Source organism: Stomoxys calcitrans, chromosome 1 (assembly GCF_963082655.1).
Source record: "Stomoxys calcitrans chromosome 1, idStoCalc2.1, whole genome shotgun sequence".
NCBI classification, from domain to species: domain Eukaryota; kingdom Metazoa; phylum Arthropoda; class Insecta; order Diptera; family Muscidae; genus Stomoxys; species Stomoxys calcitrans.
In genome coordinates, this window is record NC_081552.1 from 155,148,388 (window position 1) to 155,164,172 (window position 15,785).

General features: G+C 34.8%; 1 protein-coding gene and 1 long non-coding RNA gene across 9 annotated transcripts in view; both read right to left on the bottom strand.

Annotated features, from left to right (window-relative positions):
* Nucleotides 1–7,920: 7,920 nt before the first annotated feature.
* Nucleotides 7,921–9,062, bottom strand: LOC106089410 (uncharacterized). Its single transcript, XR_009396386.1, has 4 exons — nucleotides 8,674–9,062; nucleotides 8,504–8,616; nucleotides 8,329–8,431; nucleotides 7,921–8,264 (listed from the first exon to the last, which is right to left on the bottom strand). It is a non-coding gene; the product is annotated as an uncharacterized LOC106089410 (long non-coding RNA).
* A 2,593-nt stretch (nucleotides 9,063–11,655) lies between these two features.
* Nucleotides 11,656–15,785, bottom strand: part of LOC106089411 (GATOR complex protein Iml1) — a 130,668-nt gene continuing 126,538 nt past the window's right edge. For all 8 annotated transcript variants that reach the window (XM_059360110.1, XM_059360108.1, XM_059360105.1 and 5 more), the window contains 6 exons: nucleotides 14,694–14,854; nucleotides 14,469–14,634; nucleotides 14,298–14,410; nucleotides 12,271–12,326; nucleotides 12,105–12,210; nucleotides 11,656–12,041 (listed from right to left, as the gene is read on the bottom strand). In XM_059360110.1, coding sequence (XP_059216093.1) covers nucleotides 11,799–12,041; nucleotides 12,105–12,210; nucleotides 12,271–12,326; nucleotides 14,298–14,410; nucleotides 14,469–14,634; nucleotides 14,694–14,854 — 845 coding nt within the window. In that variant the 3' untranslated portion in view covers nucleotides 11,656–11,798. The remainder of the gene's footprint in view (nucleotides 12,042–12,104; nucleotides 12,211–12,270; nucleotides 12,327–14,297; nucleotides 14,411–14,468; nucleotides 14,635–14,693; nucleotides 14,855–15,785) is intronic.

A 15,785-nucleotide genomic window follows, 5' to 3' on the forward strand; every position in this document is an offset into this window, starting at 1 on the left:
TTTGTTATCAGTAAGATAACAATATTATTTTCGCTTTAAACAATATTTTTCGCCAAATACTTTTTTAAGGTTGATATTATATTCAGTTTTAGCGGTGAAACTCCATATAAAAGCAATGAGAGGAAAATATTGATGAAAAGTGTTCATTTCGCTATAACTTGTTTTCTCATCTAGGGGAAATTTACATATCTCGATGCCCAAAGAAGAGCACAAACACTGTCGCTGCGCAACAAGTCGTTTTTTTACGTAAAATAAACGCGATCGCCAAACATCTAATTGTAACTAAGTGTTTGTTAGTGTTAGTGATCTTGCTCACTGCTCTTGCTCTTGAAAAAAAATTTTGGTTGAAATTGCAACAACATATATGAATTTGAGTGTGGTCCCCATACTCACAGTTGTGTGTAAACATGTACGTAAGCATCTGATTAATTGATGGGTGCCATATTAATTTTTATATGTAAATGACAATATTTTGACCAACGAAAATCAAATGTGGTAACCTTGTCAAACTATCGAAAGAACGATTTAGGGAAATTTATCCCACAAATGAAGTAGTATCAGCCTTTAGATAATAGATTTAAAAAAAATTAATCATTACTATTGGTAAAATATCTATTTTATCATTTTTATTTGTGCAGTGTTTCAAAAAAGCAATCGCGAAAATATGGGTTTCCAACGGTGAAAAACGAACATAGTACCAGCCATTATGGGTAAAACCCCGTTTACATTGCTCATTAAATCCGGATTTAAGACTCTCGGTACAATTAAGAGGTAGGGCTATTAACACAAAAACAAATAACTACCCGCAACGAAACTACCTTGAGTGGCAAATGCCGTAAATTTAAATGTCAAAGTGGTTTTAGAAATAATCTTTGTTTTACAACTTATCGTCTTCAAATATGTTTTATATTTATATTTTCATCATTATAACACTATTTTGTTGCTCATGTGTGAAATATCGGACCAAATAGAAAATTTTTTAAGATTTTAGATTTTTATCTAGATGTGTTATCAATACTCAACAACGAAGAAAATTTGCTACCTCGCCTATGCATGTGTCGATGGCATCACATTCGAATATGCGAAGAAGAATGGAAGCAAATCGGCCCTTATGACTGGTACTATCCTCGTTTTTCACCTTTGAAACCCCTTTTTTCACGATTGCTTTTTTGAAACATTACGAAAATAACAATGGTCAAATAACATTTGTATTAAATTTTAAACCCCGTTTACAATACTCTCTAAATCCGGATTTAATGGCTCGATCATCTTCTTTCCCTTTATAAAATCATTTGACGAGAGCCTTAAATCCGGATTTAATGAACAGTGTGAAAGGGGTTTTACCATGACATAATTACCCGGTACTGTACCGTAAACACAAGATATATTTATTTACAGGTAGTGGCAGTTGCCCAACAACAAAATATCTGTCCAAATCAGTGATAAGTGCTACTCTGATTTTGAGTATGTTTCTAGTGCGCGCCATTTTTCGTTGCTTGTGTGTGTATGGTTCTTAGCTATAATACCATAATTCGTTGACAGATTAACGGTACGGTACACTACCTGGTAATTATGTCAGGGGCACTATGTTCGCTTTTCGCGTTGAAGTTCAATATTTTTGGCGATTACTTTTTGAAACACTACAAAAATTTTAATGATAACATTATAGGTTAGGTTGGGTTAGGTAAGAGTGGCAGTCCTTTACAGACTCACTTAGACAATTTTAAGTCCATTATGAAACCACAGTAGCGACAGACCAAGGCTTCTGACGGGAATCGAACGACCCCTGCACTGGCAATCCAGCTACCAACTCAGCTATCGGGGCGCCCAATGATGAAAACATTATATTCTTATTTGAATGTTATCATTAGTAAAAAGGGAATGTTTTACTGATTGAAATAGACAAGTTTGTTTGCTTCAATATGTACTATTTAAAGAAGTAAATGCGAAAATATATTGATTTTCAGCCCGAAAAGCGAACATAATACTAGCTTGAAGGTCAAAGGGAACAAACTCCGAGTTTATTTCTTAAGGACACAGAGACTATATTTTCCATCTGATTGTTATCAAATTTGGAATGATGACATATATTATCCCCAACTATATCTGTTCCAAATAAGGTCGATATAAGTCCAGTCTTCGACGTGGTACCGTTTATTTTTGCTCAGGTACCGCCGCCTTATTTTTTATACGATTTTGACAAGGCGGATTTGTAAAGGTGGTCTCATGCGGACAGCTGTTAACAGCCGCCCAGGTTTGACGGTACTAAAATTACAGATTTATGTTTGCATTGTCTTTCTCGTTATCTTCTTCCTCGCACATTCTCTGCTCATGTACGCACAAGTATATACACACTCACACAAATTTTATTGTGTATGTTTGCAAAACGTCGATTAGCTTGATGACAAGATGGCGGATTGCACCATATGACTTGTGGTTGTTGTACAAATGAGACCACCTTTATTTGTTTCGCTATGCGATTTTGATAATACATGGTGCAGTGGGAAAACAAGTAAGGCCTGCTTAAATCAGCACTTCAAAGCCTTTTAATAGAAGGACCGTATGTCTAGCTAGGTACTTGAAATTTTGCACGAATACTTGCTATTAATGTAGGCCGGTTGGGATTGTAAATGGGCTATAATATTGCTGCCACATCAACCGATCCTGTACAATTCTTATGCGATTTGTCTGAAATTTTGTACAACTACTTCTTCTATGAACTTCAGCACAAGCGGCAAATGTGGCACGTATGTAAATCTTAATCGCTCCACAATCTGATATAGCTCCCTTATAAACGGATCTGATTTCTTGAGCTCCAATAGATCGCAATTCTTATCCGATTTGGCTTGAATTTTGCACAATCAACGGCCCAAGTGCAGTTTACTGGCCCCTCGCCAACTCCTTTGAAAATTATATATATTGTACAGCGTGGCGAGCTGATTCCAACGATATCAAAAATTCCCCAGGTACGGACCTGGGTCTTCAGAAATATGCCTCGAAAGGGTCAGTCAAAACTATTGAATAACTCTTAGGGTTTCCATCTGATTTATACAAATTTGACATCTGGATGGCAAAGAGTTTTATTTAAAATACTTTTGGCTTTTTCCCTGTTGGACCTATGGAGGAGGAGAAAATCTTAAATCCAGCCGAAGGCCGACACATTTATTCAACTTTGGATGGCATAGAGAGTTCTAATTAAATTACTTTTGGCTTTTTCCCACTGTTGGACATATGGAGGAGAAAATGTAAATCTCGTTATTAAAAAATTATCTTGGTGTATTTCCTTAGTTTTGTTATAAGTTTGTAAGGTGAATTATAAATCAAATAAAAGCTTAGAGGAGTGGCTATTGTGATCCGATGTAATTTAGTTTATTTTTATAGGAAAATCTTAAATAAATTGTCGTTTTTTTGAAAAAAATTGTTTACATTTTTACTATTTTTATTAAAACTAACAAAGTTTTAAAGATTTGTTAAATATATTTCATATTCCGGTGTGACCTTGTTTTGGCCAAAAGTAGTTTTTCTTTTACATTTTGGAAATTTCGAAATGGCCGCGGATTTCTTGTTGGCTGTCTTCTTGAAACCAAACTGTAGATGTTTTTTGAAATCTCAATTTAGCGCACACTGAAGCGATTTTTTAACCGAACAACTAATGACACAAATAAAAAACAACCCAAAAGTGGTTTTGTGATTTTTAGGTGTATTTTCAGTATAAAGCTGAGTATTCTGTTCTGCTTTTCAAGCGGAATGCTGTCAAACTCCATATAAAAAAACGTCGGCAAAACGTTCTGAAAATAGGCGGAAAAGTAGTACTCTGTTTATAGTGAGGAAAATGCCAAAAAAAAACTTTTATAGTGGCAACACTTGAAACTATTGCCACCATAATTTTTGTTTGTTTTATTGGTTTCAATGGTTAATTTTTCTATTTATTTGAAAAAATATATATATAAAATAGAGGAAACCATAAGTGTAGATAAAAAACGTGTTTTGGTAGGAGATAAAAGCATTTGATTACTGCAAAATTCCGCTCACGGAACAATTACAAATTTCAGCGGCTATTCCGAAACCAAAATAGAACACCAACGATTTCTTCCAAATCGGTTTAAAAATAAAAAGTTATAAACAATTACATTTTGAACTTTAAAGAGCTATATCTCATGGTCTAGGTCCTTCGCCAACAAAATTTTTGTAGTTTCTTCTGCACATTGAACCCTATCACCTGAAAAAAAATTACTTCATTTGGCGAGCGGCACGTAAACTGCACTTGCTCCCAACCAACTTATGGTCTCCAACTCAAAAAAAGCGACCCAATGGTTGAGTTAAAAAAAACTACCTTCGAATAAAGTTGAACTTCATATAGGCTAAAGACATCGTTTATTTTTGTTTTTAGTTAATGTAGATCTAAAATACAATTACATCACATAAACTTCGCTGTGGTTCAACGTTAAATAAATAGTACTAAATCATTCTTTATTCCGTGTTTATGATGAACAATCGGGAAAGATATTTTGAACTAAAATCAATACAATTGATGGAATAAAATACTCGAAATATTTACTGTGATTGTGATTTACACAAGATACTATCGAGCGTACTGTGTGAAAGATTGAAACCTTAAGTCAATGACATAATTGGGCCCTATCAATGCGCCTTTAGACCTGGTAAATCCACCCTGGACCAGATATTCACACTGCGCCAAATCGTGGAAAAGACCCGAGAAGGACAAATCAACACCTACCATCCCTTTGTTGACTACAAAGCCGCTTTCGATAGCCCTTTACGTTCAAAGGTATTTCAAGCCATGTCTAATTTTGGTATCCCTGCAAAATTAATAAGACTGTGCAGGATGACACTTGCTGATACGCGTTCCTCAGAAAGAATAGGAAAGAATCTCTCGGAACCATTCAATACCAAACGAGGTTTAAGAAAAGGAGACTGCCTATCGTGTGATCTCTTTAATATTCTGCTGGAGAAGACTATACGAGATGCAGATGTGAATAGATATGGCACCCTAATCCCAAGAGAACACATGCTACTCGCCTATGCCGACGACATCAACATTATAGGTCGGTCACTGGAAGAAGTAACTGCTGCCTTTGAAAGAATGTATGACGACGATTGCATAGTTTCACATATCACGGTTACATTGGCTAGGTCATGTTGTCAGAATGGATGAAGAAGCTCCAGCAAAGAAGACTTTTGAAGGCAAACACGGTGGTACACGCAAACCGGGAAGACCAAAGATCAAGTGGTGAGAGACACCTCGAAACTTAGTGTCAGAGATTTTAGAATGAGCGCAGAAGATCGAGGCGCTTGGAACGCTATTCTACGTTCGGCTAGTGGAACAAATGTTCTGTCATATCCAATTAAAGTAAAAGCTTAGTCAAATTTCAGGCCGTGTCACGCTGTATGTTCGGGCTATTGTGAACAGTAGCGATGAGAACAAATTCTGTAATAACACTGCAACATATGAATTTTCTTCCTGTAATTGTATTCCGAGACAAGAATGAAAAATATTATCTGAACAGAAGAAAGAGACTCACCAAATTTACCTTGGTCAATGTATTTCATATTTTTGTACATTTTAATTTTTTTCTTGTTAGCATCCACGACGTTTTTTGGAAGATGCGTACATTAGACTGAGCGTTGTAATGCTGTTTGTGCGAGCCGTGAATGGTTTGCATGGTTTTCAGCTGTTACCTGTGTGTGTTGCTGACGCCTTTTCGTCGGCGGCACATACACAACTCTGCGCAGCCCAACCCAGGTAAATAGAGAAAAATGTAAAAGGGGCATTTTGCTTTTTAAATAAGAATTTGTATCAGTAATAAACCTTTAAAGATTTTTAATGTCATTTTATTTAGGGTTTCTAACATGGATCTATAGCCCTGTACAAAGTGAAGTCATACATCATACATCTAAGTTTTTAATAGTGATTATTGCACGACTGACAAACAATGCACCTTCATAATTGCATTAAACCTAGGTTTGGTGTTATTGAGAAGTTAATGGATTTACTTATCTTTGTTACAAAATCTGTCAACCTAAGTATATTTTTAACGATATTTTAAGTTGAAACTTGTATTTGAAACAAATTTATTCAAGAATACTCAAACTTGGTAAATTCGTAAACTATAGCGGTGTATGGGAATTCAAAATTTTTTGCAAATTTGCACAATTTTTACGGGAAGTCGTTCGCGTACTTTATTTGCCAGAGAGCGCGAGAGAGAGCAAATTATGACAGGTAAAAATTAGAGAACCTGCAAATTTCTACTAGGACTTTTTTTGTCAGCAGAAATTTGAAACTTTGAACAGATGTTTTGTAAAGGTCAGCTGCTTTATGAAAATCATCGCCAAGAAAAGAGCAATTATCGGTGTTTTAAGTGTTTTGATGGAATCATCCTCATCGGAGAGCTACGATGAAACCTACACCGTTCCTTTGCATTTGTTAAGGAGGAAAGATGCTGCCATGGGATTGATTGGGTCTAGCTGGGCAGTTAAACAAGTGACGCAAGGGATTAGAAAAAATTTGTGCAAATTAGTCTGCCAATTGTGAACGGATGCAGATATCTTCAATGATCGCAAAATGTCCGTAGCCGCCACATGATCAAATAGAAAACTCCCTAAACCTCACATCAGTGGTCGTAGTAATTTATCTAGCCACAATATCCAAAAGCATTAGGTGGTTAGTCCAAGGTATCTTTGTCAGCACAACAAGTGTCCTTTTGTATACGGTGATGGCATGGACAATTGTAGTCCTATGCAGCCTTCGAAATGCACGCTGATGCTCGGCGAATGGAAATTGCCCAATGAGAGGAGCGGGAGGAGTAGTCCCTCATGCGTCTTGGCTACTGATGAGAGAAGGGAGATTGGTCTGTTCGACTCCCCCTTGTTCGTGTCCTTTTCAGGTTTCAGTAGCGTGATCACACTGCCCATCTTCCAAACATCAGGTACTATAATAGTGTTCAGATAGGCTGAGGACAGTTGTAAGGTAATCGATTCCAGGCAGATCCAGATTCTTCAGCATCAGGGTAAAGATTCTGTGTGGAACCAGCGCTTAGCGCGACTTGGCGCCACGAATGACATTTGTAGCTTCGTGCACGGTTGTTGTTGTTGTAGCAGTGTGTTGTACACTGAAAGACTCCATCGAGCCAATGCGGTACGTACAACCGGCTGCCATGGGATTGCACAGTAATTTGTGATGGCTGTCCAGCGGCACGGAGATCACGGACATACGAATGGCTCCCCTTCTAGCCTTTTCACTCTCTGTTTAATAAATTGACGTTTTATCGTTCGTGTACTTACATTTTTTGAAGAGAGTAAAATGGCTCTTACTCTCCTGCAAATTTTTACTGAAAAAGTACACTAACAGACCTTATTTTGAACGAAAATTTTTGCTATAGGAATATTTAACTTGTTGAAAAAAATCTTGCTAAGTAAAATTACTTTTTTTATATGAAGTTTCAACGCAAAAACCGAATGTAGTACCACCCTTTAGTCTCATGAGGCCGGTACTATATTCGGGTTTGGCAAAATTTGTTCGTTTCGTCATAACTTTTGTTTTCATCTAGGGAAATTTACATTTCGGGACGACCATTGAGAGCACAACCACAGTCGCTGCATAACAAGTAATTTTCTTATGCAAAATAAACGCGATCGTCAAACTTCTAATTGTAACTGAGTGTTTGTTAGTGTTAGTGAAATAAAGTGTTTCTTTCACAACAAGCAACTCAATCAATATGTACCAAATAAAAAGGTTTGTGAAAGAATGTGTTGTGCTTTTGGTCTTGCAATTACAACAACAATATTTGGATAGAAGTGGAAGATGCTGACAAAGGCCTTTGGAAAGTTGCGCCTATTTAACTTATAACAGTAAAAATACAACAAAGTCTTATTATTTTTAAAAATAAATTCTGCATTTGTTTGTTTTTAAATTGTTTTGCGTTTCATTATATATTAATTACGAAGGGGTGGGGTTTGGTTCAAATTACAACAACATACATTAATTTTAGTGTGACCCATACACTCACATTTGTGTGTACACATGCTTTTAAGCAGCTGATTAATTGTTTGATGCCATATTATTTGTAGATGGCACCATTTTGGCCAAAGAAACCCAAAAAATCAAATGTGGTAACCTTTTCAAACCACCGAAAGAACGATTTTCGGAAATTTTTCCGTAAAAAAGACCGTAGTACCAGCCTATAGGAGTAAGCACCACATTTTCCCAGAAGTTCCGTTACGCCATACACACAATATTTTACAGACTGTTAACAAAGAAATGAAGTGTTGAGTACAGATACGAAATTTTATTTTAAATCTAATATATACCATCAAATGTGCACGTCCGTCTATAATTAGCAGTTTAAAACCATTGCGTTAAAATATTCCATCGCAGCATAAATTGTAGAAAGCATTTCAGTTTTAAAGATTCCTGCAAACAAAGTTAAATAAAGATCAGCAAAACAACAGAATAATTTTTGTGTTTTTAATTACTAATGCTTACCCAAACTTCAGGACGTTTCACGCTGTTTGTTCGGCCTATTCGATTCGGAAGCGATATGAAATAATTTCTGTTATACCACTGCAGCATATTAAATTTCTTTCCGTAATTTTATCCTAAGAATGGAACACATTATTTGTACAGAAAGAAGAGATGGATGACTTATGACTCACCAAATTTACCTTTGTAATTTTATTTTATTTGCAACGAAAATCTCCGATCATTGAGCTCGTCTCGAAAGAGCTCAATGCATTTTTCATTTTTTTTCTTACTACCGTGCACGACCTTTCTTGAAAAATGCGCACACCACACGTGTGTGGTGTGCGCATCTCGGGAATGATTTGCATGTTTTTCAGCTGTTACCTGCGTGTGCTGCTGATGCCTTTTTGTCGCCCTGCAAACATTTTCTATCGTGCGAGTCACTAAATCTGTACTCAAGGAAGTTGAAAACAATCTCAGGCGATGTCATTTTTTACTCTAATTAGTGTCTCGGTATGGGAGAAAACGTGCCACTTGGCGATATATACCCACGAGAGACTAAAAATAGTTTAAAATTCGATTATCAACGTCATTAATAAAAAATATAATTATTTTTTTTTTTTATTTTGCTCAGTGTTTTTTTTTACCTGCAAGAGTGAAGCTTATTTGTATTTTTCTTTCAAATTTAATTTGAAATGATTTTCCCTTACTGGGGTTTGAACAGTCAACCTTGCGATTGTGAGGCGTATGCTATCCCTCTGTGCTACGCGCCTTTCTTCGTTACAGAAGGCTAAGTTAACATACATTCTCTTGTGTGGGGTTTTTGAGTTGGCGTCCAAAACAGCAACAAAAAATTTATTTTTAAATTTGTACCAATGCCAGTAGATTATGAGAAACTATTGGGTTGCCCGAAAAGTAATTGCGGATTTTTCATATAGTCGGCGTTGACAAATTTTTTCACAGCTTGTGACTCTGTCATTGCATTCTTTCTTCTGTCAGTTATCAGCCGTTACTTTTTGCTTGCTTTAGAAAAAAAGTGTAAAAAAAGTATATTTGATTAAAGTTCATTCCAAGTTTTATTAAAAATGCATTTACTTTCTTTTAAAAAATCCGCAATTACTTTTTGGGCAACCCAATAATTAGCAATACGTGAATGATAGAATTCCGATAGTAATGTATTTTGTTGTTTTAAATCATGAAATCTCTACAAACTATCTTTCAAAAGGATCTAAAAAGTGACCATTCTGGGAGGGAGTGAGAAATTCACTCCCAAATGTTTGGAGGTCGGCAGCACATGTGCATGGTTTTCAGCTGTTATCTGTGCGTGTTGCTGACGCCTTTTTGCTGCCAGTTAAGCATGCGCATGATGCTTAACTGGTAGCACAGGAAAATAGAGGAAAATGTAAAAGACGGATTTTCTTTTTTTAAATAAGAATTTGTGTCAGTAAATCATTAAAGGTTTCTAAGAGCATTTTAGTTTAGAGTCAAACGTTCTTGTATTATGATATTCTACAATAAGTTATTAATCATGTGATGGATGTATGACTGACGAACAACGTGTTTGAAAAGCACCATTATAATTGCATTAAAGCTATCTTTGGTATTATTGAGAAGAATGGATTTAATCATCTCTGTTACAAAATCTGTAAACCTATGTTTATTTTAAGCAACATTTTAAATTGAAACTTGTAATTGAATTAAATTTTATTTGAGAAATTCGTAAACTATTTTGAACGAATATTTATTTAAATTGAGGAATAAAGGTTTGTGGGAAGCGTTGAACTCAACATGATGACATGTTTATAAAGGGTGATTTTTTTGAGGTTAGGATTTTCATGCATTAGTATTTGACAGATCACGTGGGATTTCAGACATGGTGTCAAAGAGAAAGATGCTCAGTATGCTTTGACATTTCATCATGAATAGACTTACTAACGAGCAACGCATGCAAATCATTGAATTTTATTACCAAAATCAGTGTTCGGTTCGAAATGTGTTCATTCACCGTTCAGCGATGAGGCTCATTTCTGGTTGAATGGCTACGTAAATAAGCAAAATTGCCGCATTTGGAGTGAAGAGCAACCAGAAGCCGTTCAAGAACTGCCCATGCATCCCGAAAAATGCACTGTTTGGTGTGGTTTGTACGCTGGTGGAATCATTGGACCGTATTTTTTCAAAGATGCTGTTGGACGCAACGTTACGGTGAATGAACACATTTCGAACCGAACACTGATTTTGGTAATAAAATTCAATGATTTGCAAGCGTTGCTCGTTAGTAAGTCTATTCATGATGAAATGTCAAAGCATACTGAGCATCTTTCTCTTTGACACCATGTCTGAAATCCCACGTGATCTGTCAAATACTAATGCATGAAAATCCTAACCTCAAAAAAATCACCCTTTATTTGGAACATAAAAACGTTTTTTTTGCTGTAGGATTATTTAACTTGCTGAGAAGAAACTTGGTTAAGTAAAACGACTTCCTAAACCCAACTTAGTGAACTATTTCCCACTAATTACAGATGAATTAAACATTTTTGCTGAGTTTGCATTTTTCCCTTGTTTTAATCAAAATTTAACCAAATTAGTTTAAAATTTGCTAACTTATTTGGAATAAGTGTTTTACTTTATTTATGCGCAACATTTTTCTGAGTGTATCATTGACTTGAGGTACCGTGTGCCAATTTGGGCCTTTGAAATATGTAAAAAAAAAAACTTTATACATATGAGATACATACATATATGGGTATCTTTTCTGAGCCCAAGAGTTTTAATCCGACCATGGTGACATTTTAATGAATTTATAGCCCAAAAAAAATTTGCTCCATATACAATATCACATTGATCACACTTTGACCCGATCTGAACCATCCTCGGCACGAATGTAGCAAAACCTAATAGTCAGCAATGTATTTCCGGCAGAATTTTTTTCTCGTTTTTCTTTTTTTTTTTTTGTTATAAACCTATGAAAATAATGTGGAGTTCAAAATCTGCGATTCCTTACTTATATTTGTAATCATGTCTATTATTATAGATGTTCATAAATACTATACATACATACTTTTCCATAGCAATTATCATCTTTAAAAGCCTCAATTGGACAGAATCACAAATGTGTATCCTGATGCGTAATAAGTAATGCAATTTGCAAGTCTACCGAATTAAATAGCCCCAAGTTTTAAACTTTTTTACTTTAACTTTAACTCAATATTGTATTTAGTGTTCACAACAATTTTTCATATAGTTATACAAATATACATGTATATTAACTTAAAATAGAAATGACAAACATTTTTTGTTGTTAGAGAATATTAACTTCCTAGCTTTTGATTTCAATATTATTATTGTTGTTAATATTTTCTATGCTACTCAATGATTGACGCTTCAGTTCATGGCTAGAATTCCAAAAGTTCAATAGTCGATCGTCGGTGTTTGAACAAAATTCTCGGAAATCCTTTAGCATCTTCAGTTGAAACAGTTCGCCCTCAGAGGAGTTAGTGATAACAAGAGATTTCCATTTCTTATTAGGTATCATGTGATTCCACGCCCATAGGAAGCCAATCTAAAAGTAAAAATATTTGTAGCCAAGCCTATGGCATAACGGACCCAAAGTGCTGCAACCCACCTTTTTGGGAACGTTGGTGTTATTGGTATGACCATATACACACCTAGTGACATTTGCTTCTTGGCGACTTGGGGAATCAATTTGATAGTTTGTGTTTTTTGAACAACTGTAGAAATAACTATTCAGTATAAAATTCTTACAAGTATTATCACTTATTTATAGTTACCGGATCAGAGCAAACATGTTCCCAGAACAGTGCACGTATTGATATTCCTTGGGGACCTAAAAATATGAAAAAAAGAAATGTAATAGAAAATAAAAACGTTTTCAATTAAATAAATGAATTGATTTAATCATTAATCAATCTTTAATTTGATTGAATCTGAACATTTTTATACCAAACACCACTACTGTGGTACAGGGTATTATAACTTAGTGCATTTGTTTGTGACACCCAGAAGGAAGAGAGATAGACCGATTGATAAGTATACCGATCGACTCAGAATCACTTTCTTGTTGCTGTTGTTGTTGTTGTAGCAGTGTGTTATACACTGAGGCGGCAGCCCTTGCCGATGAAGAACTCCATCGGGTCAATCCGGTACGTACAACCGGCTGCCATGGGATTGAGAATCTCTTTCTGATTCGATTTAGCTATGTCCGTCTGTCTGTCTGTCCGTCTCTCCATGTTAATTTGATTACAAAGTACAGGTCGCAGTTTTCTTCCGATTGTCTTTAAATTTGGTATGGGCGTTTTTTTTTTGGCCTAGAGACGAAGCCTATTAAAATTTGGAAAAAATCGGTTCAGATTTCGATATAGCTCTCATATATATGTTCGTCCGATTTGCAGTAATATTGCAATAAAATGGTCATTTGTTAACCAATTCTCTCGAAATTTGGCAGGATTTTCTTATGACTCCCGAAAATGCAGGTAAATATCATAGAAATCGATTCAGATTTGGATATAGCTCCCATATATATGTTCGTCCGATTTGCAGTAATAATGCATAAAAAAATGGTCATTTGTTAACAGATTCTCTTGAAATGTGGTAGGAAGGATTTTCTCATGATTCTCGACATTGCAGGTGAATTTCATGGAAATCGGTTCAGATTTAGATATATCTCTCATATATATATATATATATATATATATATATTTTTTTTTTTTTATTATGTAATAAAAAAAATTTATATTTATGAGAAAAATATTAACTATTTACCTTGAGTCAATTAAGAAAGAATAAAAGATTTTCAAATAGATTGATTTATGGATTTGATATACGCTTTAATCAAATTATTCAGCTTGTCATAAATCCAAATTGCAAAATTTTTTATTAATAATTCAAATTTCTTTATACGTCCGCCCGATTTCAGCAACAATTTTAATTCAATGAACAATTTTTTTTTAATTTAAACGATATGTTAATGTTTTCTCTTTCTCTGTCCTTTAAGCGCTACAAAAACATTAAAATATTAACTCATTTTTTTTATTGCATTCATTGGAAATTTTAAATAATTTTTTAATTTAATATAAAATTTTTTTACAATTTTTTACATCACCTCATTCAAAAACTGTGATTAATATCATCATTTTCGTGATTGAAGAAGCAGTTTCAATGATAAAAAAAAATTGGAACAACAAATTTCGTGATTGAAACTGACTTTTATTTTTTTCTATATATGAAATGCTTGTAAAACAGCTTGACTCGAACTTTTGGCACTTTGATTAGGTTTAGACTTTAACATTCGGTAGATGAATTGGAATGTTTGGGTGTCAATTTGATGACAAATTTCATTTTGGTCTTCCCCTTCTGCTAAGGTCCATGAAGTAAAATTAGGTTCATGATCTGGTACGTCGATGTGGCATACCGAGACAGTGTATAGGGTTTCAAACAGTGTTATACATTGCCATTATTCCGTTAATCGTTTATTTCCTATTTTGACTTTTCTCCAAAGTTTCTTTAAGTTGATGATTTGTAAAGCGAACTATCTATTTATGTAAAAAATGTCTAAATTTCAGAGTTCACAGTTTCTTGTTCGATCATTTAATTTTTTCGAACTACACGTTCAACACCTTCGAGTATGTTATACCACGTTCATTACAACACAATAATAAAACCTTTATTCAGTTGATTCTAAACCAGCGAAAGGAAAATTATCAAACAAAGAGTAAATCTATGCCAACATAACTGAATGATTTTTTAAAGCCTCGGCAAAAACAGAAATTTATTCATGTTAGAAATTTTTTATACTCACGTCTTTATTGAAAGAAAATTTCTTTTCCACCACACAGGGTAGAAATCCAAAACGTGCCAGTATGTTTTCTTGGAATAGCAACATACGATCTGCTCTAGTTTCTTCAGCAAACTCTATACACATAATATCAAAGGTACAATTACAAATTTAAGAATAGGCCTCACAACAAACCTTCAAATAAACCATCAGACTGATTTAAAACACTTGTGGCCAGCGGTATAAATATAGGACCACGAAGAGGGTCCGATTTTTCCGTAAATGGTTCCGCCATTGGGTCTGCTGGTACTGGAACTAATTGAAAGTTGCACTGGTTTGCTTTACGTATCCATCCATTAATCTTTAGGGAGAGATTGATGATGACATAATTATCGAATGTTTGTCTTTGTTTATACTCACCAAATCCCATACAATGGGACCAGAAGAAGTTACCCATTGAACGACTATTTCAAAAGCATAGCCTGATTGCATGACCGTGTGATATTTAACATGGCCCCATTCCATGCGTTCGCTTTTCTGATTGACATCAATTTCGAGGTGTGAATGTCGATAAATTTTTTCTGCAAAAAAGGGAAAACATTTTAAGGTAAGTAATTTGGCATTTGCTACCATCAGAGTTCTCATTTTCCCAAGCAAAATGCTTGTAAATACTTTGAAAAAAAAAATGGTGCTCCAGAGCGATATATTTTTTTGACCCGTTTCAGCCGCAAATCTACAAAATCATAAATGTTTTACATGTTATGGAATCATTCCTTTTTTTAATTTGGCTTAATCACTGTAGGTAACGGCGGAGTAATTCGGCCAGGGAAGGATCCGAGTAAATCATAATGACATTTTTGCAATGAATTCGATATACGTACAACCTACCAACGTACGGCTCTTGAAGCCTTCTACCTCTATGGTGACCTCCTTAACCAAGAGGTTTACTTTTCCATTGCAAAAAAAATTTTTAAATCATTAATCTCGTGTCAAAAGAGAAATAAAATGGGAATTATAAAATGAAATGATCTGCGCCTTTATAACCAAAGAAATTTGAAAACAATGGTCGATTATGGATGGCAACGCAATTTCAGTTGCGTTGCCAATGGCTAAAATTGTTAAAGAAATTTTCTTTTCTGTATTGAATTATGTACGTTTTTAAACCCTCCACCATAGGATGGGGGTATACAAATTTCGTCATTCTGTTTGTAACATCTCATGACCTTCAACATACGTGTCTTATATGGTCTGAATCGATCAATAGCTTGATATAGCTCCCATATAAACCTATCTCCCGATTTTGCATCTTGAGCACCTACAGGGCGCAATTTTTATCCGAATGAACTGAAATATTACATAATGACTTCGAAAATGTTCAGCATTCATTTAGCATGCTCTTACTTGTTTTTAAATGTCTTTGTAGCTGAACTTTAAAAATATTGAAATTGTATGAAAAACTGACAAAATTTTATGCTAATTTTAACTTTGTGTTTTTTTCTCCTGCCAACGCAA